At 41.2% G+C, this 25,607-nt stretch overlaps 1 protein-coding gene across 1 annotated transcript in view; it reads left to right on the forward strand.

Annotated features, from left to right (window-relative positions):
- The first annotated feature begins 6,520 nt into the window (after nucleotides 1-6,520).
- DPP10 (dipeptidyl peptidase like 10) overlaps nucleotides 6,521-25,607 on the forward strand; it is a 555,109-nt gene continuing 536,022 nt past the window's right edge. Inside the window, exon 1 of the mRNA XM_033003141.2 lies at nucleotides 6,521-6,636. Within this exon, the coding sequence (XP_032859032.2) occupies nucleotides 6,577-6,636 (60 nt within the window). The 5' untranslated portion in view covers nucleotides 6,521-6,576. The remainder of the gene's footprint in view (nucleotides 6,637-25,607) is intronic.

The raw sequence follows: 25,607 nt of genomic DNA on the forward strand, positions 1-25,607 counted from the left end.
CAACACAATGGCTCAGAATGAATTTTGCTCGCATGTGGTATCAAGTGCAGATATCCCAGATGCAGAAGAATTAATGAGATAACTTCTTCATGTTAAGGGGACAAAGAATTTAATTAGAGCAAAGCCTTGACAAGTTTGCAGGTCTGCCTATTAGGAACATAAATACTTGGAAAGCTGGACTGACTTTCATTGTGGGAATTCTTATCTTTCAGAAGTTTATCTACTAGATGGGGTCTGATCTTTAAAAAGGAGAGTTGCTTCTACTTGGCTTGTTACATATATTGAAAATAAAGGAGAGGATCCTACTTAGACAAAGTACCCTCAGTCTTGCTTGAAATTTCATTCAAGCTTGTGTCCTAATCTCAAACCTTCAATAAAACCCCTCTGAACTGTGGATTTTGGATATGTTCTCAATGAAGAAATAAGATGTTCAGGCCCATCTTTAGCAAGCAGTTCTTGCAGACTCAGTGTTCTGCATGTGGTTCAGTGTTTTCCATGGCAAGCAAGATTTTAAGGCTTAAAGAAGCATAAACTTGCACAGAAAGACACTTTACACTACTTTTGGCATGTCTCCAGTATTTTGTGACAGTTCCTGAGTGCCGTGCAGTGAGGCTGGGAACATGGCTATGCTGGTAGGGAGGTAGCTGTGTTCCTGTAAGCTTTTGTGTGTGCAAAAACATTACTCATCCTGTAGCTCTCTCATGGTAGAAATATTGAATGCTGTTAGCAGTGTGAGTAATAGTTATGCATGAAATTAAATCTACTTCTGAAATCAGTCAGGTTAGCCTTTTTCTAATGCTCCTGCAGATAAACTTACTGATAAGTGAATGCAGAAAGATGGAGCACAGTGCTCCTGGGGTCTACTGTAGACCATGTGAGATCGAAGAAAGATGACTTCTTCCTTGCAGTTTCTCAAGTGTAAAGTACGTGTATTTGTCAAGTTTTTTTCTTCTATTTCCTTTATTTTTGTGCATTTTCTGGCTAGTTTGTAAATGCTGTGCGACTGGTACATTCATATTGAGCAAAGTATAACTTTGGTCTCTGGTGTTTAAGGAATGACCACAATGTAAATATTTGCTCTTTTCTCATTCCCTGTTTGATTCTAATAACAGCCGTACACAAAACAGACTGACGGGATCCTAAAGATGCTCTTTGCCTCTGCCACTGCTTGTGATTCATCAGAATTCATTCATCAGCTCGGAGAGACCCGATAAGAGCGAAGTACTGCTCGCTCATAAAGTCACCTAGTGCCTATGCGGGTTTTTGCAGGCGACATGTTCACTTCCTTCAGGCACAGACCATTTTCTCTTGCCTCTGCTTACAGTTTTCTATCTCAAAAATGGCTTTCTTCTCTTCCCTGGTAACAAGGCAGTTGTGTGCAGGCTGTTTTTCACTTCCATCGCTTCTCACAACATACTCCCCGTACTGAGTCAGTAATATGTAGACATTTACTGATCCTATCTTCATGACATCCCATGTTTGCAGGCAAAATCTAGTCAGAATAATTCATTTACTGTTGCAACAGGAAGGATTTTTTATTTCTTCTGGCTGTAATTTAATACTATTCACCTTCACTTTTACGGAAAATTAATTGAAGGAATCATTGTGCATGTACCAGAGTATTTCAGTACGCCTTTTGTTTCTAAAAAGAGGTACAAATATTTCATCTCAACATTTTCTATTGAAATAAATGTAGTGAGTAAGAACAGAAAGTAATCATAACAAGTGTACCCGTATACCTCTGCAGATACTGGCTTGTACAAATGAGGAAGATCTATATTTGTTTCTACATCTGTTCCATATATTGGACCAGATATTATAAGTTTTGAGCATGTCTTTCAGCAATGGTGTGAAATGTCCTTGTTTTTGTTCAAAATATCAATTACTGAACCACACTGGGCTGTTTAGAAAACACCCCTCAAAACCCGAAGACAGTAAGCTGTGAGGGAATTTTGGGATGGTAAAAGGAGAGGAAATACATACAGTGAGTAAGACAACACCTTGCAGGGATAACACAGTGATTTCCCAATGGGAGAACTGCTCACTCCGAGGAATCCCTCATTCCAGTAACCAAACACTGACATTGCGGGTTAACAGAGCAGCAGCAGTTCCTGGCACTGCAGCCAGGCTGAAGCCTGGCATCCCGCTGATTTATTGAGTCTGTCTGAAGTTATGCTTTACTTGAGGGAATTCTCCTTCACATTCCCTCCATCAGCTGCAGGCAGACCGCCAGCTGCAGGGGACGTGGGGGTGTGCACGTATGCACACACGTGTGTGCATGTGGCTGCACCGCCGTCCTCCAGAACAGCTTTTCCTGCGGTACCTTGAGCTGCGTGTGAACTTGCTGGCCATGACCCGCAGCGTACGATAGCTGCTGGCCTTTCCATTGACAGTTGTTTGGGGTAAGAGGAAAGAAATAGAGGACTTTTGCACAGTTGACTGGAGGGAGGCTGTGCCCTGTCTTTGCTTCACACGAGCCCAGCGCCAACACCCTGCGCGTCTGCTTGTGGTTAATAATTCTGAGGAAGCTGGCAGTCTAGCAGAGATCCCAAGTCAGCCTCCTTGCAGTATTAAAACTTCTTCATCCATAAACAGAGAAGTCTGTAATCTGCTTATGAACCAGTGTGAATTAGAAATTGAGTTTACTCATGTCAGTCGCTGCCAACGTATGCAAGTGCAGTTAGGGCCTGGGTATGCAGAATGGCAATAAGAGTAAATTTTATGTACTTGCATAAAACAGAAAAGAAAGCAAACAGCTATGGAAAAACATGTTGTCATGAAATATATATAATTACCAATACATACTTTAATTTCTTGTTTCTCAGAATGGTGATTATACAATGTAATTCAGGAAACGTGACTTAAAAAGTGAAGAAAGGGTTGTGGGTTGTGGGGATTTTTTAAAAGAGCATAAGGCTTAGAAAGCAAGTGAGCAAGCAAAAGGCAGGCAAATGTGTGGCTGGGGAACTATATCGGGTGTTACTAACAGCAGGTTACTGCAGGACTTGAATAGTGATCAGGAACCTTTGGGAAATGCTGCCTCCAGAAGCAGCTCCGTCTGCCCACAGCCACTTGCTGCATTTGGGCAGCAGGGCACGCAGGGTTTTCTATCAGAAACAGGAATTTTCTTTTTACTTAAACTTTCCGGATAGCTTAATCATTTTTCCTAGCTGATCATGTTGATTTCTTACTCATTTTAAATGTTTCAGGAAGGAGGTTTGTTCAGTGTGCTGAGGGGCTGCTCCGACACCAGCAGGTACCACCTGCTCTATCGCACTAAGTAACAGAGGCATCTGCTCACAGCTTTAATATTCTCCAGCATATTTTGGTAATCACTCAGTTATTTAATTGCACCCTGAAGGCACTGATATTTTGGAAAACCTCCTTGCAGGGCTAACATGGATACTTGCAATAGCAGTCAACATCCAGGGTGAACTGCATTTTGCTAAGCAGCCAGATCCCACAGAAGATTACACACTACAGAGGATTAACGGCTGCATCGAGAAGCTGGAGGGATGGCAGTGAATGACATTAATGGAGAAGTAAGCAGCGGAGTGGTGCTCTGGAGGATTTCAGTCAGCATGTTGTGGAATCCCACTCTATTGATCTAACTTGTTTCTGAGATATTTTATGACAAACGATGCACTTATAGAGTCATTACAACTCCTGATCATCCTTGCTGGGTTCATACTCTAATTAGGTTCCACCTTGTGAGAGTGGGAGGTTAATCAGCAAAATCTATACTTTCTAGGAATAGATATATTAAAATTTGTAGAAGTTAATTTAAAAACAATGCCAGCAAATTATTGATCTTATCTCTGTCTTTGGCAGCTTTTTTACCCACGCTGCTTTTTCTCTTATTATAAGGAAGAGATTTCTGTGTTAGCTTAAAGCTGGTTTTGGGGCTTGCATGGAAGGTCTGCCACTGCAAAGCATAAAATCAAGCATAAAAACTTTATGCAAAGTTCTCATAGGAGCTTATAAAAATCCACAGATAATTAGACCAACTAAAAATATCACAAGTTCATTCTTTTGGCTTAAAGTAGTTCCCATGTGAGATTATCAAACACAAATATATATCAGGAAGAACATCTTTGAATCCTCCAGGTTTCCTCTGCCTGCTTGAGCTCCTGGAGCCAATAACTTGAAGCCATCATTTTCTTTTCAGAACAAACATTTGGGCCCAAGGCAGAGCATGGTGAAAGTTAGACTGTTAGCCCTTTTCCCAAACAGCTGTTCACTTGTTCCTTCCTCCTCAATACCAACCAAAGAACCTTCAAGTCCAATCACAAGTCTAATTTTTTCTGTGAGTTTTTTTTTCCCATCTGTATCCATTAAGTTTTGCTCCTGCCTGCATATGAAGGAGGGAGGTGAAAGAGCATTGCTGAGCCCCTGATATGCTTGCTAAATGTGTTTTTTATTGCTCAAAATCCAATAAATCCAATAAGGTGAAGGAGGCTGATGCGAGCAAGTCCTGCAGGCTAGAGGCCAGCCCCAATGCCGCACTTGTGGTGCCTGGAGGTGACCGTGTCTGGGCTGGGAGGGACCCTCTTACTCCACATTTGGCTTTCACTGGAAATGACATTTTTCTGGGTATCACCGGAGTAAACACTGTCTGACTGCTCTCCCCTCTCTGGAGGGGATGTTTTACCCAGGGCTGGTTCCCGTACAGTGTTTCCTCTGCAGCTTTCTCGACATGGAGCAGAAGAGCAGTCTTTTCCTCATCAGCTCAATCCCTTTTGCCATCCGTTTGCAGCCTTTGAGTCTGAGTTAAGATGTGCAAAATTAATTTTGACTTTGGAGATACCGGATTTGAGATGATTTAAAGCAGGCTTCCTTCTAGGAAATTCAAATCTTCTGAAAATGAACCCCACTTAAAAGAGCTCAAGCAGACATCTGAAGGCACGATGAGATTTATAAACACAGCTCAAGCTCCCCGTAGTCCTCCTGGAGCGCCTGTTGGATGTGAGCACAGCAAGCTTGCAGCCTTCTCCCTTTGCCTGTCCCTCCCTTGCAGATCGAGATGGGCCATCACCGTGCACCCCCCGGCCTGAGCGCCGGTGCCTCCAGGCAGGCGCAGGGAGGAGGCGAGTGCCTGCCTGGCATTTCTCCCTGCCGCTCTAAGCACAGCTCCAAGCCCTTAGCAAAACTTTTTTTTCTGTTTTCTTGCATCCCTAGTTTTTTGGACAGTTTGTACAGTCTCTTCAAACTACCTAAAAATAAAAAAAATAATAAAGAAGGGTAGGGATTAAAACCAAGAGAACCAGAGAATGAGCTTAACTTGGGGCCTGAATTTTTAAAAGCCATTTTATTTTTGAGCAATAGCTTCCAGCATGGGGAGTGTAGCTTTTGATACAGAGTCAAATAGCACTCAACAGCCTCCCTCTTGAAAGAACAGATGCTTCAGAGATGCTTGAGGCTGGAGTCTCATGCAGTGAGAGACTCCAACTTGGCAGTTTCTGTGGGAGATTTGTGCCATGGCTTCCGGCTCTAATCTGTCCTTTTTCTTCTTTGCTTTCTCCTGAACCAACTTTACCTGCCCTGGCTGCAGTTTCAAGCGCTCCTCAAAGGTGTCCCAGGAACACCTTGGTGTGTGGCACACTATGTCTTGTTTTACTTGGATGTTTCTCTAAAGTAAGAGATCATTTAAGAATGTTATGTACATGCAAAATATTGCTTGCTCATTATCAGCCTGAGGTGTCACAGTCTGCTCACAGAGTTTACCAGCTTCCATCCCCAAGTCCTCTGGCTTTCGTACTGCCTCTGGGCTGGACCCGCAGAAAAAACATTTTGTGTGTTTCTGGCAAGTCCTGCTCATGAGTCTGGAGGGGATAGTTTTTAGACTGTATCACAACCAAACCCACAAAAAGTTATTTGGGTAGGAGCCTAATCGGAGCTGCACTTCTTCTGATCTAAGGGGAAACGTGGAGCTGTTGCAGTACTTGACAAAGCTCAGAGATTTTGGAAACCCTGCGCTGGCAATGGACGTGAGGCTGGTGCTTGTGCCTCGTACTTGTGTCACATAACAGCGCCGGCACCCCGGCCTCGCAGCGGGCCGGAGCCGTTTTGGAGCCGAAGGGAGAGGCGGCAGAACGGAACAGGGAGAGGAGAAAGGGAAAAACAGCCGGGGAACAGGGCGGCAAAAGCGGCCGGCGTAAACTTTCTGTTGCGGTGTTGCTAATCTCCGCTAAGAGCGCTGAGGGGGGTTTGGCTTTCACCGAGCGGGGCTCGTCGCGCTCAGCCTCCGCTGCCCGGCCCCGGGGCGAGGGCGGCCGCATCGCCTGGGCGCGACCGGGCTCCGGCTCAGCCCCATCCCCTCCCCATCCCCATCCCCACCCCATCCCCTCCCCATCCCCTCCCCTCCCCATCCCCAGCCGCAGCCCCGGTGCCGGCGGGGCGGTGCCGGGCGGGGCGGAGCGGGCGGGCGGGCGGTTCCCGCCGGGCGGAGCTGTGCCGGCGCCCCGGGGTGCGGAGCCGCCGCAGCCGGAGCCGCAGCAGGACCCCCCACCCCCCCCCCCCCCCGATCCCCCCCGGACCCCACCACGACCCGGCCGCTCGCAGCCGCCGGAGGCAAACATGAACCAGACGGCGACGGTGTCCCACCACGTCCAGTGCCAGCCCTCCCGGGCCGTCAAGGTAGGGCCGGCGGCCGGGCACCGCCGGGCTCGGGCGGGGCGGGGCGGGCGGCGGCTGCGGGGCTCTCCCGGCCCGCCCGCGGGGGAGCGCGGAGCGGGGACCCGGAAAGTTCGCCCGAGGTGAGGGCGGAGCGGGGGGCAGCGCGGCTGACAACTTCGCCCGCGGGTTCGCCGCCCCACGTCCCTTCGCGGGTGTCCTCCAAGAAGTTTGTCCCGGAGGAGGGACGGAGCTGCTGTTGCCTCTCTGATCGTTGCTGCGCGGTAACGTGTACAGTTAAAGGCTGTGGTTGAAGAGGACGGTGTAAAATCGACTCGATTTTGCCGTTGCCCGGTCGGAACGAGCCGCGGGGATAGGAGGCTGTGTGTTTGCTGGGTTTGTGGTCCTCACGGGTGAGAGATGCGTGTGGGTGCTGTGGCTGGGCTGGGAGGATGCTGGCGGGTGGGGGGAAGACCCCAGGGGAATAGCGAGCGAGCTCCCTGACTGCCTTCTTCCCCAGCCTCTGACACGGTCCTGCCTTTGCATTGATCGAAAACTACTTTCTAGCCGAGTTACTGCTCTCTACAGTGATAACATGAAATCCCTAAACAGATTTGTATTCACTGGGAAGTGCCTCTGCAGAAATAAGTGGTTGTTTTTTTGTTGTTTTTTCTTTTTTTTTTTTTTTTTTTTTCCCCTGAAATAAAATAATAATTCAGTCAGTGATAGTATTTGATTATTGATTCTTAGTTTGGAAAAAGCAACATCAAGAAATTTTACACTGGCTATTCTGTTTCACAAAATGACGTGAAAGCCTGAAAAGTTCGCTTCAGTGCTTTGCTGTCAGTGCCTCAGGGTCGCCCGGTGCGAGGCTGCGCGCAGGTCCCTGCAGGGCGATGAGAGCTGCTGGGGCTTCGCTCCCATCCCAGGCAAAGCGGGAGGGCTGGCGTTGGTTTGTCCTCTCAGGAGCAGCTGAACTGCACATCGCGTTGCAAGTTGTCAGTTGGGCTTCATCCAGTTAATGCTGGGAATAAAAATCATCACTTAGAGCTGGCAGAAGGGGATTAAAGGTATAAATCTTCTATTAGCACTGTTGTTTTTATATAGGCTGCATCACCCTTCACAGTGTGTAATCAGAATGTCTGTAGGCTCGGGGATGAGGTGGGGACTGACCTGTGGCTCTAATGAGCAGTTGCATAACGCATAACTGTATCCATCACACCATAAACGGCTGGTTAGTTCCTGCTCAAATGGGCAAGGTCATGGGAAGTGATGAATTAAAATTGCCCTGGCCTGCTTCAGAGAGTCAGCATATATAATATTAAATTGCTTAAAACTGTTTGATCCTCTCTAGGGCTATCTCTGAAGTACCAGAGAACAGAGAACAGCGTGGTACTTGCTCTGGGAAGTATTCCCCCCTTACATTTGGGACAGCCAATACTAATTTTTCACTGACAGCAACATTTATTACATTCATTTGTCTGGACTTCTAAGCCAAAACAACAACAACCAATATCAATATGCCATTAAAAAAAAAAAAAAAAAAAAGAAAAAAAAAAGAAAAAAGACCCAGATGAGTCAATAATCTTCAGAAAGAAAGAACATGAATCAGAGCCTTCTAGACATGGGTCCATTTTACAACCAACACAGTAATACTGATGCCATTAGAAAAATGTCTCATTTTTCTGCTCTTAATTCAATGTGTCAGGTGTAAAATGTGCTTATAAATAGTTTCAAGTGCTTCCATACTAGGCAAATGGATACTCCATGAGAAAGTATTTATGACCATAGGCAAGCAGTAACAGTGCTATGATAATGAGGACCATGTATTGGAAATTACTTCAAATACGTCATTAGTGACCAGACAAATACAAATTGCATATTAATTGTAACTTGCCGAGAAACAGCATTAGTTCCAGCAATTATGAAGATTCAATAAAAAATGTTGCAGGAAAACTTCACACATACTGGAATGAGAACTATGAAACCCTTCTTCTTTCTCTTTTTGTTTTACTTTATATTTCTCTCCAGCACATGAACCCATGACATCTCGGCTCCTGTGTGTTACGATCAATGTAATGTTACTTCTCAGTGTTTTTTAGGATCAGCTACTCGCTGCTCTGTAATGCAGCATAAACTTTTGAATCCACATAACAAAAAGTAGAATGATCCACTTGTCCAGTAAATTGAGTCGTGCAAACTTCACCTGTGACAGTTCCTGTGCTGAATCACCCTGGGACTGCAGGAGGGCTGGAACCTGGAGGCAGGGACACCCCCTCCCTTTCTCACATCCTCCTTTGTTGAGGGAAGGGTGCAACTTCCTGCATCCACAAGCACCGAGAACTGAGTGTTATGTATCCAAAGCAGTTTTGGTGATGGAGAAACGAGCTGACAGAGGAAATCTAATATAAAGAAAAAAATCCCAAAGATACCAAGCCCCTTGGATGAAATGCAAAATCTCCTAATAAAGCCTTCTTTTACCTCTGAACCTTTTTACAGCTTTTCTGAAATGATTGCAAATCTTACCACCTTGCTGACACTACTATGAATAATGATCTTTCACTCTGAGATCTGTAACAAAAACTTTTAGGGTCTAGCTGGGAATGCTAAATACCTGCCTTATTTCTGTATCATTACAGCCTTGACTTCAGGAGCCCCCCCCCAGGGCAATGAACTTGGTTTTATTCTTCACACTCTTGGCTCGTCTTGTCATCATGGCAAGTAAATTATCTCTTCCAGGAGAATCACTCTGTTGTTGTGCACTTTCACGTTGCACTGATGGCCAAATTTTTTTTTTTTTTTGTTCCCCTGACAGAGAAGTCTGTTAAAACATTGTTTGCCTTGTTTGGAGAAAAAAAGAAAAAACACACAACCCAGAAATAGAAAATAATTATTATCTTGGGTGGCTAGTGTCTACCGTTACAAATTCTTTTAAACCAAACATTTGTACTGAAATTACGGGGACTGTGGAACAGAAATACTTATGTCTTGCTCCTGACACAGCTGGGACTACAATTTGCACTTAAAGAATAAAAAAAGAGAGTTAAGCTAGTATTTCTTGGCTTTCTACATTCTTTAATAATAAAACATTCTCTACCAGATCATGACTCTCTGCTGTTATCAACCTAATATTGATCTGACTGTGAGTTGGATCATGGAAGGGGTTACTAATTGGCATTTCAGAAGCACATAATTACTGTGTAATATAATATGTATGTTATACCCTTTTATTCGACTCTTCCTTCTTCCCTGCCTTCATTTCACTTTTATTTATTCATTAGCTTTTAGATTGTAAACTATAAAAGCCAAATGCAGATAAGCCCTTAGCAAAAAATTCCGCAGCAAGTTTAATCAGTATCCAGGGACAGTATCAGGGATTTTTACATTTCAGGTTTATTGTAGTAGTGTTTTAACACTTACCAATTGATGAATAGTGGTTTAGTAATAGTTTTCTTATTTACAGTTAGATTGAGGAGCGCATATTTAAAGGGGGTCTGTTGTGTTCCCTATAGACCTACATGTGTGTTTACAGCAACCAAGATTTTTATGGCGACTAAGATTTTTACACCAAACCTGCACCTTAGCAGGAAACATCTGCCTGCTCCTGCAAACTGCTGTGTGTGCACCTCCTCCTGGAGAGAGAGATACTAATAAGTGGCTGTTCCTGTTCATAAAGGCTGCTTGGTTATACTTTTCAGGTTGAAACTTCAGGTAGTTAGATCTTTAAATGCCCACAGGTTGTGCACAGAACAGGCTTGGTGCAGGTATGGGAATTGTTCAAATCTACCAGCTGTTTAGGGAATAAATCCATTAAAATGAGAACAGCATTTCTGAAATCTATTACATCACAAGCAAGTCACTGACAGATAATCTCAGCAAGCATTCAATTATGAACATTCCAGGATAATACATAAGAAAGGGTACAAGTAATATGGGGCTCTGTCATTGTTAGAAAGGCTGTATGTGGCAGCATTATAATGAAAAAAAACCAAGAAAAAGTGATACATTTAAAACTAATAGGTTTGTATGGTATTTTCTTGAAGGCATTAGATGATCAGAACACTGCTGTGCCACGTGGAAACACATTTATACTGCCATGTGAGGAACCACAGCTCTGGGGAAGCGCAGTGTGGAGGCTGGAGGCAGCAGGCGATGGGGAAGGCAGGTCACTGTCACGCCTCTGGACGAGGCCATCTCAAAATTCATGTTTAGAACAAAGTAAATGTTTTTATTTTCATAAATGGTGAGCAGAGATACAATTCCCTTGTGTTTATCCTGTTGTGGAGACTGTTGGAAGGAGCGTAGTGACCTGTTTAGGGGACACCAAAAGTGATTATAGCACTAATCAAAGAGATTTGCTTCTGGAGCATGATAGGAATGCTCCAAAGCATTTAGGGCTCTTTTGCATCCTCATCACCTGCAGTTGCTTTTTTTCCATTCCGGCAAACTGGTTTTGATCACGTTTGGGTTGAGTGGACTTGCTGTTCTGATTTATTAGTATTTCGTAGACCAAAAATACAGCCATGATGCAACATATTTATGTATGGGGAAAACAAGCTGAAGGTCTCTAGATGGAAATTTCAAGAACTAATCACAACTTGCAAATTTTCCCATTTCTACATATTACCTTTCCGTATTGTTTCAGTCTCCTTGCCAACATCTGTATCACCAGAAAATAACCAGTGCCTTTTTCTTTTAAAAACAACTCTTCCATCATCCTAAGAAGATGCACAGTTACAAATAAAAAGCTGTGGGAGTGAGGAAAAAAACATTCAAAATACTTAGATTTTCCCCTTCCAGTCTATGAAGAAACAATTCCTTTGCCAAAGGTAACATCAAGGTTAGTTTTATTTATGCGTCTTTCAGTTGGTACCAACTGGAACAAAACCAGTACTAGTAAAGAAAAGGCCCACAGCACTATTAGGAAAAAACAGAGAGAGAAAGGGAAAGAGATGCTATCAAATGCCAAGTTCATGCTGTAAGGACGTTCATGCTGCATGGTGTCAACACAGGTCTGACGGTCGGGCGCAGCGCGTCCCAGCCGCGATTGCCCGGCACTCCTCAGCAGAGGGGGACGCGGCCGGGGTCGTTCCTCGCGGGGGAACACAGTTCCCCACCGGCTGTCAACGTGCTGGTGGCTCTTCCTTGCCTTCTCTTATGTCTGTTGGCTCTTCCTTGCCTGTACAAACTGTTGATATGCTTTCTAAACTTTCCATTCTTAATTCCCTGTTCTTCTCATAAAACTTTGAAGCAATTAGCAAAACCTGTGAATGTTGGATACTTCTATATGTTTAAGTATAAATACTGATTCTGTGGGATAGATTTGATATGTATATGATACATATAGCCGCACACAGCAGTGTATTCTAATACATATATCATTTATAGCTTTCAATTTAGCAGTAATGCTAGGAATTTAGAAGGCAGTCACTTTAAAACTAATATACACAAATATACATGAACAAGATCATAAATGATATTTGATGATAGGTTAGTACTTTCCTGGACTGTAATAATATAAAAATTTTCCTACCACAAATCATTACTTTAAGAAATACGGCATTAAGTTTCATTCTCTTTGAGGCCACTTAAGATGTGTGTCTGTGAGTGTTAGATAACACTTCCCTGAAAGGATACCACATCATGAGGAATTTAATCTTTCTCATTCTTTAATCCAAAACCGTTTTACAAAACATGTGTAAAGATGATTTTACGCTTATTTTGTTCAGTATTCTGTTCTTAAACTTAGCATGGTAAGACTTGCATGCTGTCCAACACCTGAACATTGTTTAGGAATTTATTTAGGACCTTTCATGTTTAAAGATTTTTATCTGAGGTCCTCAAATTGAATTAAAAATGTTAAATTATCCAACATTCAGTTTAGTGACTGTGCTGTGTTAATCATTTGACGTTTTTTTGGATCAGTGACTTTGACTTCTGAGGTGCTGACAACACCCAGTGTTACTGGCAGTATGTGCCAGCAGCAAAGAAACATCCTAGTCACCTACAAATGAACCTCTATGATTCTTAAAAATGAGGCACCTGATAGTGGCAGAACGCCTCAGAAGCTTTTTGTTTCAAAGAAAGAGAATTAGACATGCAGGTTTGTTACCCTGCAAATGGAGTTAAGAGTGATTCACAACAAAATATGTCAACCCAAGGAACCCAAGGCAAGGCAACACCTAGAATCAGTCATCAGCTTAATTAAAGACTCTCCATAGTCCTGAGCTGGGAAATTAATGCAACTGCTGCAGATGAGGGCATGATTTATTTCATATTAAATTTAATCAGTAAAATAGTTTGAGTGAATTGTGCTTTAAAATGCTAATTTAACTGCATGGTGGGTGGGCGGTGTGAGCACCTAATGGGTCTCATCCCCTCATCAGGAGTGCCAGAAGGAGGGAGGATGCTGGTGCCATCCAGGGACCTCGAGGCAACTGGGATAGAGTCCAAGGATGTTTAAAGCTTGATGTTAATGATGCTGGTCTTGAGCTGCTGACCTTTTCCCTTCCCTGAGGATGTATTGGAAAAATAATCTGAAATTTTAGTTTGGAAAGAGGGAGACTGGAACTGAAGTGGTTTGTGACTCCACAATACAGAGGCGGCTGTTCAGTTTGAGTTTGTGCGTGACCTTACCAAGGGAAAAGGATGTGGAAGGTGAGCCCTGTGGAAGTTTTACAGAAAACTGAGAAGGAAACAGTGGTGATATCTGAAGGGCACCTCGAGGCAGTGACGGCAGGGTGGCGGGAGAAGGCAGAGACACCAGAGTCACAGGAAGACGGGATCTCAGAGTGTGACTGACTGTTAAAAGGCAGTTGGCAAGTCGAGAAAGATTAGGATGGAGTATTGTATTTTAGCTTCAGCTAAAAAGACATAACTAGGGATATTGGCTGTTAGATCAGATTACGTTGCTAGATCTGGCCAGTCACACTAAAATTGTTACAGAAAGTCACAGCCTTAAAGAGAAACCAAGAGACAGAGATAATGTACTTTTATTGAGAAGTGTCAGAGGTGAGGTTTGCAGTGTTATCTCAGTGTGGCTCCCTAGAAGCAAGGTAGCACAGTGTCCACAAACTTCATGCTGGGGAAAAAACAAATGCTTTGTCCACATTAAACAGGCTTTCTACATCTAGTTCTATTTACTTTGTTTATCTATCTATCTATCTGTCTGTCTGTCTGTCTGTCTGTCTGTCTCTGGAAGTGTTAGGCAAGAGTTAGAGGGAAGAAACCTAGAAAAATATAAACATGAGGCTAGTTACAATTAGGTCCCTTGATTTGTGTAGTAACATAGAAACAGTAACAAAAAAAAAACCCAAACCATGAGTTTGTTGGAAAAGTTATGACAATAATTATGCAAATTTTTCCTTTTCTAAAAAATGTTTTGGAAGCATACAAAGATAATATTTTGGTAATCTTTGTCCAAATTTAGCTACTTGTGCAATAATAATTTAGCACTGAAAGAGGCAGTGGTAGTATGTAGCTGTGAAATTCTTAGTCTTTTCAAAACTGTAAGTTGTTTTAAACTTATTCTGTAATGTTTTAATTGATGAAGCTTATAAAAATCAATATTCCAATAATAATAATAAGCCTATTATTTCTTGTAAGACCTGAGCTACCTTTGTAAGTAAAAGATGTCAGGTATATTAATCCAGTGATATTTCTGCTCATGTATGTCTAAGAATTTTTACACGAACACAATTGTCGAGAAATCAAAATTAAAGCTATTTGCGTAACAAAAGTGTGCAAGCTCCTGTGATTTACAGGAGTGAACATCAGAGGTACTTAGCAGGTTGCTAAGCATGGAAAAAGCGATGCTGTTATATTAAAGGATGACACTTAGGTTGTTTAATTTTCCTATAGCTCGAGAAAGTTACAACATGGTAGCACGAAATATCAAATTTGCTTTCAAGTTTCTATCATTAAAAAGAAGAACTTTGTCTCCAAAGGTAGGCCTGGTCTTTAAGATGGTAAACCTGTACCTTCTGCTGCTGCTGACTCCTGGGCAAGAGCCGTGTCTGACCCCTTCAGTGGTACAAATTCTGCTTTGCCTGAGGGAACGTCCCTGGCTGGCAACCCGTCCTGCCGTTGTTTGTCAGAGAGCTCTGGTTTTCACACGTAGGTGCCGCAAGCAGAGAGTTTCCCCACCCTGTGGGTGAGATGCGGACATTTTCTGTGCTGATGAAACCAAGACCTGCTGAAGGTTTCTCCTGGGGGAAGGAGAAAGTGGGGGCAGACATAAGGTGGGGGAATTTCCCAGGCAGAGGGAGGTACTGGAGCTTTGCTCTGAGATCTCCAACGCTGTGTGATTCAGTACACCAAAGGACATTAAGCTTCAGGGAAGCTGAGCTCCAAAACCATGAGATGTCAGCTGAGTGTCCCTCCAGGGACCCCATTTCCTCGTCCCCTGCCACTGGGGAAAATGATCAGTCAGTGATCCAGCAACTCAGTGTGTCTGGCACTGGATTTACTCTTCCGTACAACAGTCAAGGCACGAAGAAACTTTATTTGACTGATATTGGTTTATTAGCCTTGTTTATGTTTTTCTAGTTGCAGTTTCAGCAATGTAAAGGTGAGTGTCTATCCTTTGGCTTAGTTTTCCATGGATATCATCCATGAATAGCAGGTTTACATTTTGGAATAAGTTTTTTTTTCTTTTGTAAAATCAATTGCTTACGCAGGAGAATTCCTGACTTCCCAATTAAGTAATTTATCTAAAAGAAATCTTTTTTCCCCTTCCCTTTAGAGCATTAAACACTTACTCAGCTTGAAAGCCACATCAGTCTGCCAGCACGGGATTAATGCCACAAATATTTCTCTTCGTATTTGCTGCAGAGATGACCTGCAGACATGAGCATCATGTTAAAAAACAGCTTTTATAATTCCTTGTGTATAACCGAGATCCAAAACCTGCCTCTGTTTTCCTTTATTTCTTCTTACTGGTTAGAGAGGGGACCAGGCATGAGACCCAGTTCCCTCAGCATTCCACACTACGGGTCGTTTATGAGCGCACACAACCTGGTGTCCGAAAGCCTGATCCAAGGCTGGTCCCACTGAACAGCAGGGAAGACTTTGGGCTTGCTTTAGCTTTTTGGATAAATCTAGGGAAGGGAGGGGACTTTCTACTTTTATCCTTAACCTGTTTGTTGTTGTCAGTATAAATAAATTTGGACATGTTCTGAGATGAACATCGCAGCTCCTGGATGCTGAAAGGAATCAACCCCCCAAAGCTTTTGAGCTTTCCCATCACTCACATTTTACCCGTACAAGCAAATCCAGTGTGTGTGGTGCTGAGCAGCACAATAGTCTGTTTATTCAATCTCTGTCCTAACTTTGTTCCTTTGTGAGGTTGGAAGGAAATTGCTGTGCTGCTGCATTGTCCCCTTGTGGGACGTATTAATTTCTGCTACTTGTAAGGATCCTTTCCTCCCCTGTCCTGCTAATCCAAACCCATAAAAGCATCTTAGCAGTGCTGGAATGATTGACTAAAGATTTTCTTGCTGTAATTTATACACATATCAATAATTACTTAGTTGACCTTTTTTTTTTTTTTTTTTTTTTTTTTTTTGTACTGAACACATTGTCTAACAGCTGGAGCTAAAAACTGGAAAACTGGCATTTGAGGTAGGCTCGCAAGCTCTGTTACCTCTGGCGGCAACAGTGTTCATCCAGGGAGAGATCCTGCACTTGCTGATATGTGTTGAGCTTTTCCTTGGAGTCAAGGCAAACTCTTTCACTTAACTGTTTCTCTTTTGGAGATGGGAGGAAACTTTCTGCTGAATTACCATGCTGACCTGGTTTGCCTGAAGGTCAGGGTGACCTTAGCACTGCGGTGAGGGGAGCTGAGGCCTCTCGCTTTCTTTTGCTTCGTGCTACAGTGCAAGGGGTTTGTGGCTTCGCATTTCCTTCCGTGTGTGAGTATTTGTAGGTTGTTTGCAGGGGACAGACACAAGCAAGTGAACGACCATGGCATAAAATGAGAGTGTGCCAGCCACTGGATGGGCTGGAGGGAATCGATTCTGGCTTAGTCTCCGTGTCACTCAGCTCAGCCAAGCCTGAGGCAGCAGTATTTTTTGGAGGAAAGGGAGGAAAAAGAGAAAGTATAACAAGTGGCAGGAAAAGACAGAAAAACAAGATTAAGAAAAGTGAATCCCTCAGAGCTACTCCGGTGACCTCAGGAGGCATGTCTCTTGATGGCATATCATGCGTACCTTGCTTGTGTGTGCACCTGTTGGACTCTGTTTGTATTTTTGCTTTCAACTCTAAGGTGACAGGACTGTGCTCATACAAGAAATATTTTCAACTGATTTTTCACAGAAAGTATCTGACTTCTGGAAGTCAATACAACCAAGGATTTGTCTGTTTAAAAAGCAAATATATGCTACCCATGACTCTCTTTCCCTGTGATAATTTTTGAGCTGTGAATTCCCCACATTTGCCTTCAGTAAAATCTCAATTTACATCCATGAGTATGTATTTTTTTGTACAGATTTAGTCTGGAGTTTAAAAAAAATCTCTGTTTTATAATTCACCAGCTGTAATGTGTTTTCTGTGAACATTAGTGTCTCTAAAACTTGATTATGCTAATATTTGCAGAGGGCAAACAAAAGCTCAGTGAAAACAAATCCTTAAAATAATTAAGGAAATATTGGTGGTTTTCTGCTTTTATAGTATTTGATCATCTCTAAACATTGCTTAAACTCCCTGCATGCTTCTTTTCCCTCAGTGATTTAGAAGTCACTGGAAACACTGATTGTGTCCCAAGTGAGGTCACATTTACTGCAGAAACCCATCAAGCAGCTGATGCTATTTTGAGATATTTTTAAGGTATCTTTGACAATATCTTATAGTTTCAGATAACCTTACCAGCATCATTAGAATTATGACACTAAGCACTGTTCAGATTTGAGGATTCTTCAGGAATAAGGAAAAAGAACTTTAGATGGACATTGAATTTAGGCCCCTTGGTTATTGCTGGGCAGCTGTGGTTTTCAATATCTAGTACTTAGATACCAAGTCACTGTCTGGGTGGTTATGCTGTGAAAGATATGTATTTCATGAATTATAACTACACAGCTCTTTTTATTTTTTTTTTCTTTCTGTAAGAATTTTGGATTTTTCAGTTGTTTCTTGCCACACGTGTTGGCTTGAAATTCTGTAGGGTTACTGTAGCAATCCTGAGGCAGACAAGTTAAATTTGGATTGAGCTTCAGCCACGTGGTGTCAAGCTTTTTCTGTATCCAAAGCACCAGCTGAAGCCCCAGGTAGGGCTGCAGTTGCGATGGTCTGAGTCAAGGATTCAGCTGAGCACTGCCAACTCGCGAAAGTCAGGTGATGGGGAACCATGTCAGGTTGTAAGTGATAACATGGGAGCCCTTCTTTATTTTATGTGATACCTTTGGAAGTGAGAGAATTGTCCTCTACCTGGCCTGGTGTTTCTTGTGCGGCTCTAATTTTTATACTGGATTGGAGCTCCACAAAGTAAATGTATTTATAGTCTCAGGCAGTGTTCAGAATGAGTGTTATGCATAAAATTGCTTGCTGAAGTAACTCTCCTGATGCTGCAGGAGAGCTGGGCCGATAGAGAATTTGGGTCACCATACCTAAGAAGATTTCTGTAATTAAAACAGCTTTTATAGAGCATATTTGCATTTTTACATGGAGCAACTGAAAAAGTTTTTAAGTTTTAACCAATCTATCTCCTTTCCTTCTGAAACGTATTTCTATAACTCCATATCTAAATCATTTAGCACCAAATTCTGATAAAGAAAAAAAATCATCATTGCATGATTTTCAAAACCTTATTTCTCAGGTTGAGAAAGATTTATAAACATTGGTTTTTTTTCTCATGTGTCACCCTCTGAGTACTCTCTGTACAAAGCACTACAAAGTAAAGCTGGCATGGGTTACATGCCATCAAAATAAAAAAGAATGGGTTTGAATGAAAAAACATTTGAGACTCAAGATTTTTATGTTTCGTTTTTAAACTGTAATCAGAAAAGTACTGTGTACTCTCATTTGATGAATGCTGCACACACAGCAGAAAAAATGCATTGCAAGATTTTGGAAAAGTGCCTGCAACTGATACGGTGGTTTTGGGACAGAATTTTATTTTTTATGTTACGGTCTTTTTAAAAACACTAACAGTTCTCAAGCTGCCTTCTTGCTCAGCTCAATTATTTTTTTGAAAAGCAATGCAATGTGCTCATTATTTTCCAGTATTTCTTGTATGTTTTTACTGTGGAGAAAGCAGACAGTAGGTGTTTGAAACCTCACAGAGCAGTCTTTAATGATTTCTAGATTTAGAGCAAAGGAATGAAATTACTAACATTACAGTTTATCACAAATTTTAGCTTCTATTTAATAACTGCTTCTAACTCATGACCTGTGTGATCACGCACATTCATACAATTAGCATTTATATTTTAACTTTTTAAATTAAAATGTTGAACCACTACAGGATAGATAGAGTAGTATGTGATAATGTAAGAGTTCTCCAGAGTAGTACTATGAATGTTTGACAAAGTCTCATAATGTCAAAGTTTAAATTATTGAATAGATACAATGCTGCTGTAGAAAGTGAAATGTAGATTAATAGACCTAAAAGGAAACATGTTCCAGACGAAGTAGCTGAGTAAATATATCATCTAAGTGGTTGATAAAGTAGCTAAATTACTGTAAACAAACAACAAAGCGTCTTAGAGGAAATAGCTCAGAGAAGTTGCATATTGGAAGAGTAAAAATATAAATGCAAATTGTAAATATATAAAGGGAAAAGGCTGTATGGCAGTTTTTTGGTGTAACATGTAGGTTCTCTTGGATATCTGTCTAATGAAGTTCCTGTTCTTGAGCAGTAATGACTACTCACTCTGACACGGAGTAATGCATAGCAGATGTCCGTCAATATAAAATGGATACAGTCTATTTCTGCTATCAAAGACTTATAAGAGAAATATTTCTAGGCATTGTAATATGACAAAGTTCAGTAAAAGTAAAATGTTGATACCGTAGACATCATTAGTCAATTATAAGCCATCTTAGTGCATAACAAGGTGAGAAACCAGTCCCTAGATACTTTTTTATTAGTGAATCCAGTCCTGCAGAGTAGCAATTCACTGTATACCACACAAATGGCTTTTTTTTTTTTTTTTTTCTCTTTTCCTTCTTTATCATTATCTTTTGATAGTTTTAGTTTTCAAGAAAATATCCAAGATGGAACTGATCATCTTCTACCCCTAAGGCTGAAGTTGTCAAATATATGGTTTTATGCCAAAGGTATTCGTGGAAACATCAAAGTTCTTGTCTGCCAACCAGTGGCTAAATGGCATCAGCAGCAGAGATGGCTGGGAGTTTTCAAGGTGTAGCTAAGGTAGAGCTGTGTTGTAAAATAGTCTTTCTTACTTCACAGAGTATATCTGGAGTACTGCATCCAGCTCTGGAATCCTCAGTACAGGAAAGACATGGACCTGTTTGAGTGTGTCCAGAGGAGGCCACAAAGATGATGAGCACCTCCCCTGTGAGGCCAGGCTGAGAGAGTTGGGGGTGTTCAGTCTGGAGAAGAGAAGGCTCCGGGGAGACCTTAGAGCAGCCTTCCATGACCTACAGGAAAGGTGGGGATAGACTTTTTAGTAGGGCCTATAGCAATAGGATGAGTGGTAATGGTTTTAAACTAAAAGAGGGGAGATTTAGACTAGATATAAGAAATTTTTCATTATGAAGGTGGTGAGACACTGGCACAGGTTGCCCAGAGAAGCTGTGGCTGGCCCCTCCCTGGAACCACTCAAAGCCAGGCTGGATGGGGCTTGGAGCAACCAGATCTAGTTGAAGGTGTCCCTGCCCATGGCAGGGGGGTTGGAACTAGGTGATCTTTAAGGTCCCTTCCAACACAAATTATTCTATGAATCTATGAAAAAGGTGAAAATTAAAAGTACTAGCAATGGCAGCAGAATTGTCAATAATAACCTTTCCCAGCTAATGAGAGGCAGCGTGGAGAAGGTGGAAGAATTTGTGTCTTATGGGATCGTACCTTATTTTGTACTAACTTTTTCTCTTTTTATTGTATTTTTCATCCTACTTCCAGTGGAGAACTCTCATGTTGATCAAAAGGTAGTGGTAATGAGCTGAAAAGATGAAGCTTTCAGAAGAAAAGGGGAAGAAAAGAGATAAAATACTGTAACTGTTTTCAGTTAGGGGGCTTGCTTGAAAATACTATATTTCTGATTCTCAATGTTTTCTCAAAATGATGCTTAAAAAAAGATGATAAAAAGTTTATAAGAAGATTAAGGTAGTAAGAAGTAATACTAAAATTATACTGATAAATTCTAAATTCAGTATTAGTTTATGTAACTAATTTATTCATTATGATTTACGGAGAACATTGATGGCTACAAAAGCTAGATAGTAGACTGGTTTTGTCTTTTTAAAAACAGACCTAATCCCACAATAATTATTTAATCAAAAGTTCTTCTTTCAGAGGTTTTCTTGCATGTTTGTTCTCGAGTCAGATCTGTGATATTTAAAGTTTTTTGTGGGTGACAATTTACATTTTCAAAAAACACATGAAGAAATGGTCAAATTCTTGTCACGTGCTAACATGATGAACAATTAAGCACTATTAATTCCCTTTTACAATGGGCATTGAAGCAAAGGAAACTTAAATGTCTTGCACGAGGCTGCTGAGGAATTAATGTTAAAGATGATGAGACCTTACGGATTCCTATCTCTTTTCAATACCCTGCTGAAATACAGTAATATTCAGGAGGAAAAGTACTGACATAACAGTTTGTAACCCTAAGAAAAAAAGAGAATCAGAAGATGGAAACTCAGCAAAATGAAGGAGCGCCTCATTTCCACCCATCCTTTCTACCAAATGACAACTCCCTGGTCAGCAGAGACTCATCAGGTGTCTCATCTGGGTGGAGAGCATTTTAATCCTTAGCATAATTGCTCATTCATCCTAGTTATCTGTTGTGTGTATTACCCAATAAATAATGACTTTGTCCTCTTACACTGTGTATATCTGACTTATAGTCTCTTTGCTCACAGTAAAAATTGCTGAACACTGTGACCCATAGGAGGAGTATTGCACATCTTTATATGATCAGTCTGCAAAATCCCAGTCTTGTTCCCTTTTAAGTCAAAGTGGCAAAAGTCCCATTAATTTTGAAGAGGACAGAGTCACTGGATAGGTGAGTTCTGAATTTTTATGTTAATATACAATGATGTTATTTAAGTAAGGCAACTACCTCTAAGATAAATCATACCTGAACATGGAAGGATTACTGGTGGGCAATGATATCAAAAAACCTCCAAAGTCTGAGCTTGAATGCCCTCTAAAGTTTCATCTAGAATTTAATATTTGCTGCCAAATTTTCAGGTAGCCTATGACCTATAGGTCATCATTAGGCTCTCAGACAAGAGAATGCTGCTACCGTATTTCTCGCTGTTGCCATTTCCCACAGCATCACCCATGAGGGAAGAGTTGCTCCTAGCCCGGTTGCTTCCTATTTGCGTTCCTTAGCAAGAGCAGAGAGCTCGGCTGGGGCAGCAATGGAAGTGCAGTATTTGTGTGTGGGAGAAGCTGGAACAAATGCCTTTTGGGATCACATACTTTTCATTTACTACTCTGTTGAGAATTGCTTATAAATGTTCCACTTTCAAATTACCACTTACTTCTAATTTCCCAGTTCAATTTATTTTTGGTCGTCTTCAATAATGGTTTTGGCAATCCCGATTATTTCACTTTATTTCCCTAGATACTTTTTATGGCTTGCATTTTGAAAGAACAACATCCCAGTGAATAATGTTCAGCGTTTATGCCTAGTTTTCTTGAAGATGAACAAAAAAAATTACTGTGGCAGTTCTATATTCAAAGTACTACTTATTTTTTTTGTCTTTCAGTCAGGATTTATACTATTTGTATTCACCTTTCCTAAAGAGATAGAATGATCTAAAATTTGGAGGAAATATTTTCTGTAAATAAGGAATACCTGTATGAATAATTTTAAATTATCTTTGTGTTGCCGAAGTAATAAACTGATGTAGTTATGATATTCATTGCTGTGTAAAGAACAGAGTAGGGATTCAAAAAATAAGCAAGACATCTAATGAAAATCTTCCTTGTCCAACCACATTTGATTGATTAGCTTGTCTTTCAGTGAGAAATGCCACAGAGCTAGAAAATCTGTCTGTCTGTATCTCGGCTGAAGAAGTTTGATTTATGTTTCTTAATAATGTATCTTTTTATTTAGTGGTGACTTACAAAGATTTTGCCCTTCTTTCCCTGAAGGCAAGATATGATCCAAGTTGCCTGATCAAATGAAAGCTGCTGTTGTTGAGTATAATCAACATGTATCAAATGATCTTACTAGGAAACTTGATAGTACAACTTTCTTGAGGCTGCCTCTAAGGCTTATTGGATACATCATTTCTCTGTAGAATTCTGAACATGCTGGAGGAATATACAGCATGTATAATGCATGCTATAGTAGCATGCTGATGAAATGTGGATGGAATCAAATAGTAAAACTGGAGTAATTGTTGAAATCTGCTGCAGATGCTGAGTGTAATTGATAAATAACTACTAATAACCAGAGTAATAACAGTTTTGTTATGCAGGCACTCAGAAGAAAGTTATATTTTAAAGGGGAGTTCAAGTACATCTGGATTTTTCTCAGGTTTCAATATTAAGGCTGGCCTGCAGCTGGTTTGCGTTGCCTTTTTGCTGCACAGCAGCCTCACGGAGCCATGCAGGGAAGCGGAACGTGCTGCACAGTGACGTTTTTGTGCTCTGGTGAACTCAGTTAATCAGGGATGGATAGGAACACACCGAAGGTTACAGCAGCCCAGCTGATGTGTGGTGACTGTCAGCCGCTGGAACGGGATCACATCTGACCACGTGTTTGTACCCTTCGTTACTTGATTTCAAAACTGTTTTCGAAAACATGTGGTTGCACTGTTAGTGACCACGCTGAGAGCACGCTTGGATGGCCTCTCTGCTATGGCAGAAAGACTTCTTAAATGTTTAAGTGCATTAAATTCACACAAAATAATGAGTCCCTTCATGATTTAGTGTGATGATACGCAACTCCCACTGATCTTTCCTCCTTAATCCCATTTGAGTAAGTGGCTCTTGGACAATTAAGACTAGTAGCCTGCCAATGATTATGTCAGTTTTAATGCCAGCTTCTAAATTTTATTTAATTACTGTGAGATTCACTTTAGGTTTCTGATCCAATAAAATTTCAGTAATTAGTGACCTAACAGACATACAATACTGCAACAGTCATTTTGATGAAGATTTTTGTTGGTTTGAAGAAGATCAGGCACTTTTGATATAATTGAGTGTGACTATGAAAATGGAGGACCAGCACAGGCAGGGGAAGAGAGAAGATCTTGCTTTTGTAGATGTGTGCTTGTGGGGCAACCAGGTCTGTCAACCAGAGGGACAGGCAGCTCATGAGGTGTCTAAGGAGAAGTGGTAATTCCCATGAGTGATCAAGACCCTTAGCCCCTTAAAGAGAAGTTGATGAGATTTATCTGTCCTGTGGCAGAGGTCTTCTCTGGAGATCTCCTAGGGCTGGAAGGGACCCAAGATCAGTCTTCTGAGAATCGGAAAGGTCATTTACACCTGCAGCTAAAACTTCAATACTAAAAGTGTTTTTTGTGTGGGCAGGGAGCAATAAAGCTGGACTCTCCCCATGGACTCTTGACCCATGAGGATGTTTCTTACACAGCTGGAAGAAGCTGCCTTGAAGTCTGGGATAGCGATGGGGCAGAGCTGAAGGTGTAGCCACAAGTTCTGGGAAGGAACCACTGGACTCAACTGTCATGTTGCTAAACTGGAAATTTGTAGAAGCCTTTCTAAAACAGATGTTTATATTAAATACCCCCATATCTGTGAGAATTAAGTAGTCGCTAGTTTCAGTGAATAGTTTTGTTCCAAATAAATTTATTCAGGAATAAAATGAAGAAGATTTTCTCATTTTTGTATTAATACATCAGTTAAATATTTATAAGTAGAAGCTTCTGTGTTGTACTTTGTAGGCAGACTGTTTCTTAGATATGTGTTAGTGTCCAAATCTGTCACTATAACATCCTAAATCCTTTAATTAGGTTTGCCAGTTCATAAGCAAAATAAAGTTTCTACATTAGATGTTTCTTTGAGACACAGAAGATGTTTTCTTGATGTTTCAGGTTATTTAAATTTTCTGCAATGCAAATTCTAGACATTGTCTTGCAGAAGGCTAAATTAGCTTGAAAAACAGAGATCATATCAAAGCTGGTGTAGAGTTTTGGCTTGCTGTTTTTTCCTTTTTCTGGCTTCTAAATTAAAAAAATCTTCAGAAGTGAAAACTCCTTCAGCTCAAGAGTTGATACTATAGAAATTGCTATGAGATTTCTCTCTTATGTGGCAATAGACTTCCTTTCTTTCTGCTTCCTTTTAACATTTTTATCCAGATGTTACAATATAAAATTTCCTATAAATTTACTATATTAAAGTATACTTAATTGATACACCTCCCTACATTTTCCAGAAGGAGCGGTAGCGTTTTATATCAAGACCATCTTCTATGTGGATGGAAACCTTTTAGATTCAGGGTTGTTGGCTGTGGTATGAAACAGCACAGCTAACGCGATGAACCAGTCAGAGTCAGCATGTGTCATGGCTTCCTTCTCCTGACAGGATATATGCCAAAAAAACATAAAAAATTTAAAAAATGATGCCAGCTTTTACACTGTGTGTGAGCAAGTACTATTCCACTGGGTTCTACCATGCATGTTGTTCCAAGGAACAATATTTGAAAGAAAAAATGCTGGTTTAGCTCATCTGAGGGTCTTGAAGGTCCAAAGAATAAGCAGTATTTCTCAACTTGTCGAGATTTAAGGTATTTAAGGAGGGGGAAGTTTAAGATAGATTTTAATGAAAAATATTTTCAGCACTTCTATATTTTTCATTTAATCTTACCTTTAGAATTGCAAGTTTTCTGTTTTTTTCT

Source organism: Tyto alba, unplaced genomic scaffold, assembly GCF_018691265.1.
Source record: "Tyto alba isolate M040663 unplaced genomic scaffold, T.alba_DEE_v4.0 Super-Scaffold_7, whole genome shotgun sequence".
Classification (NCBI taxonomy): Eukaryota; Metazoa; Chordata; class Aves; order Strigiformes; family Tytonidae; genus Tyto; species Tyto alba.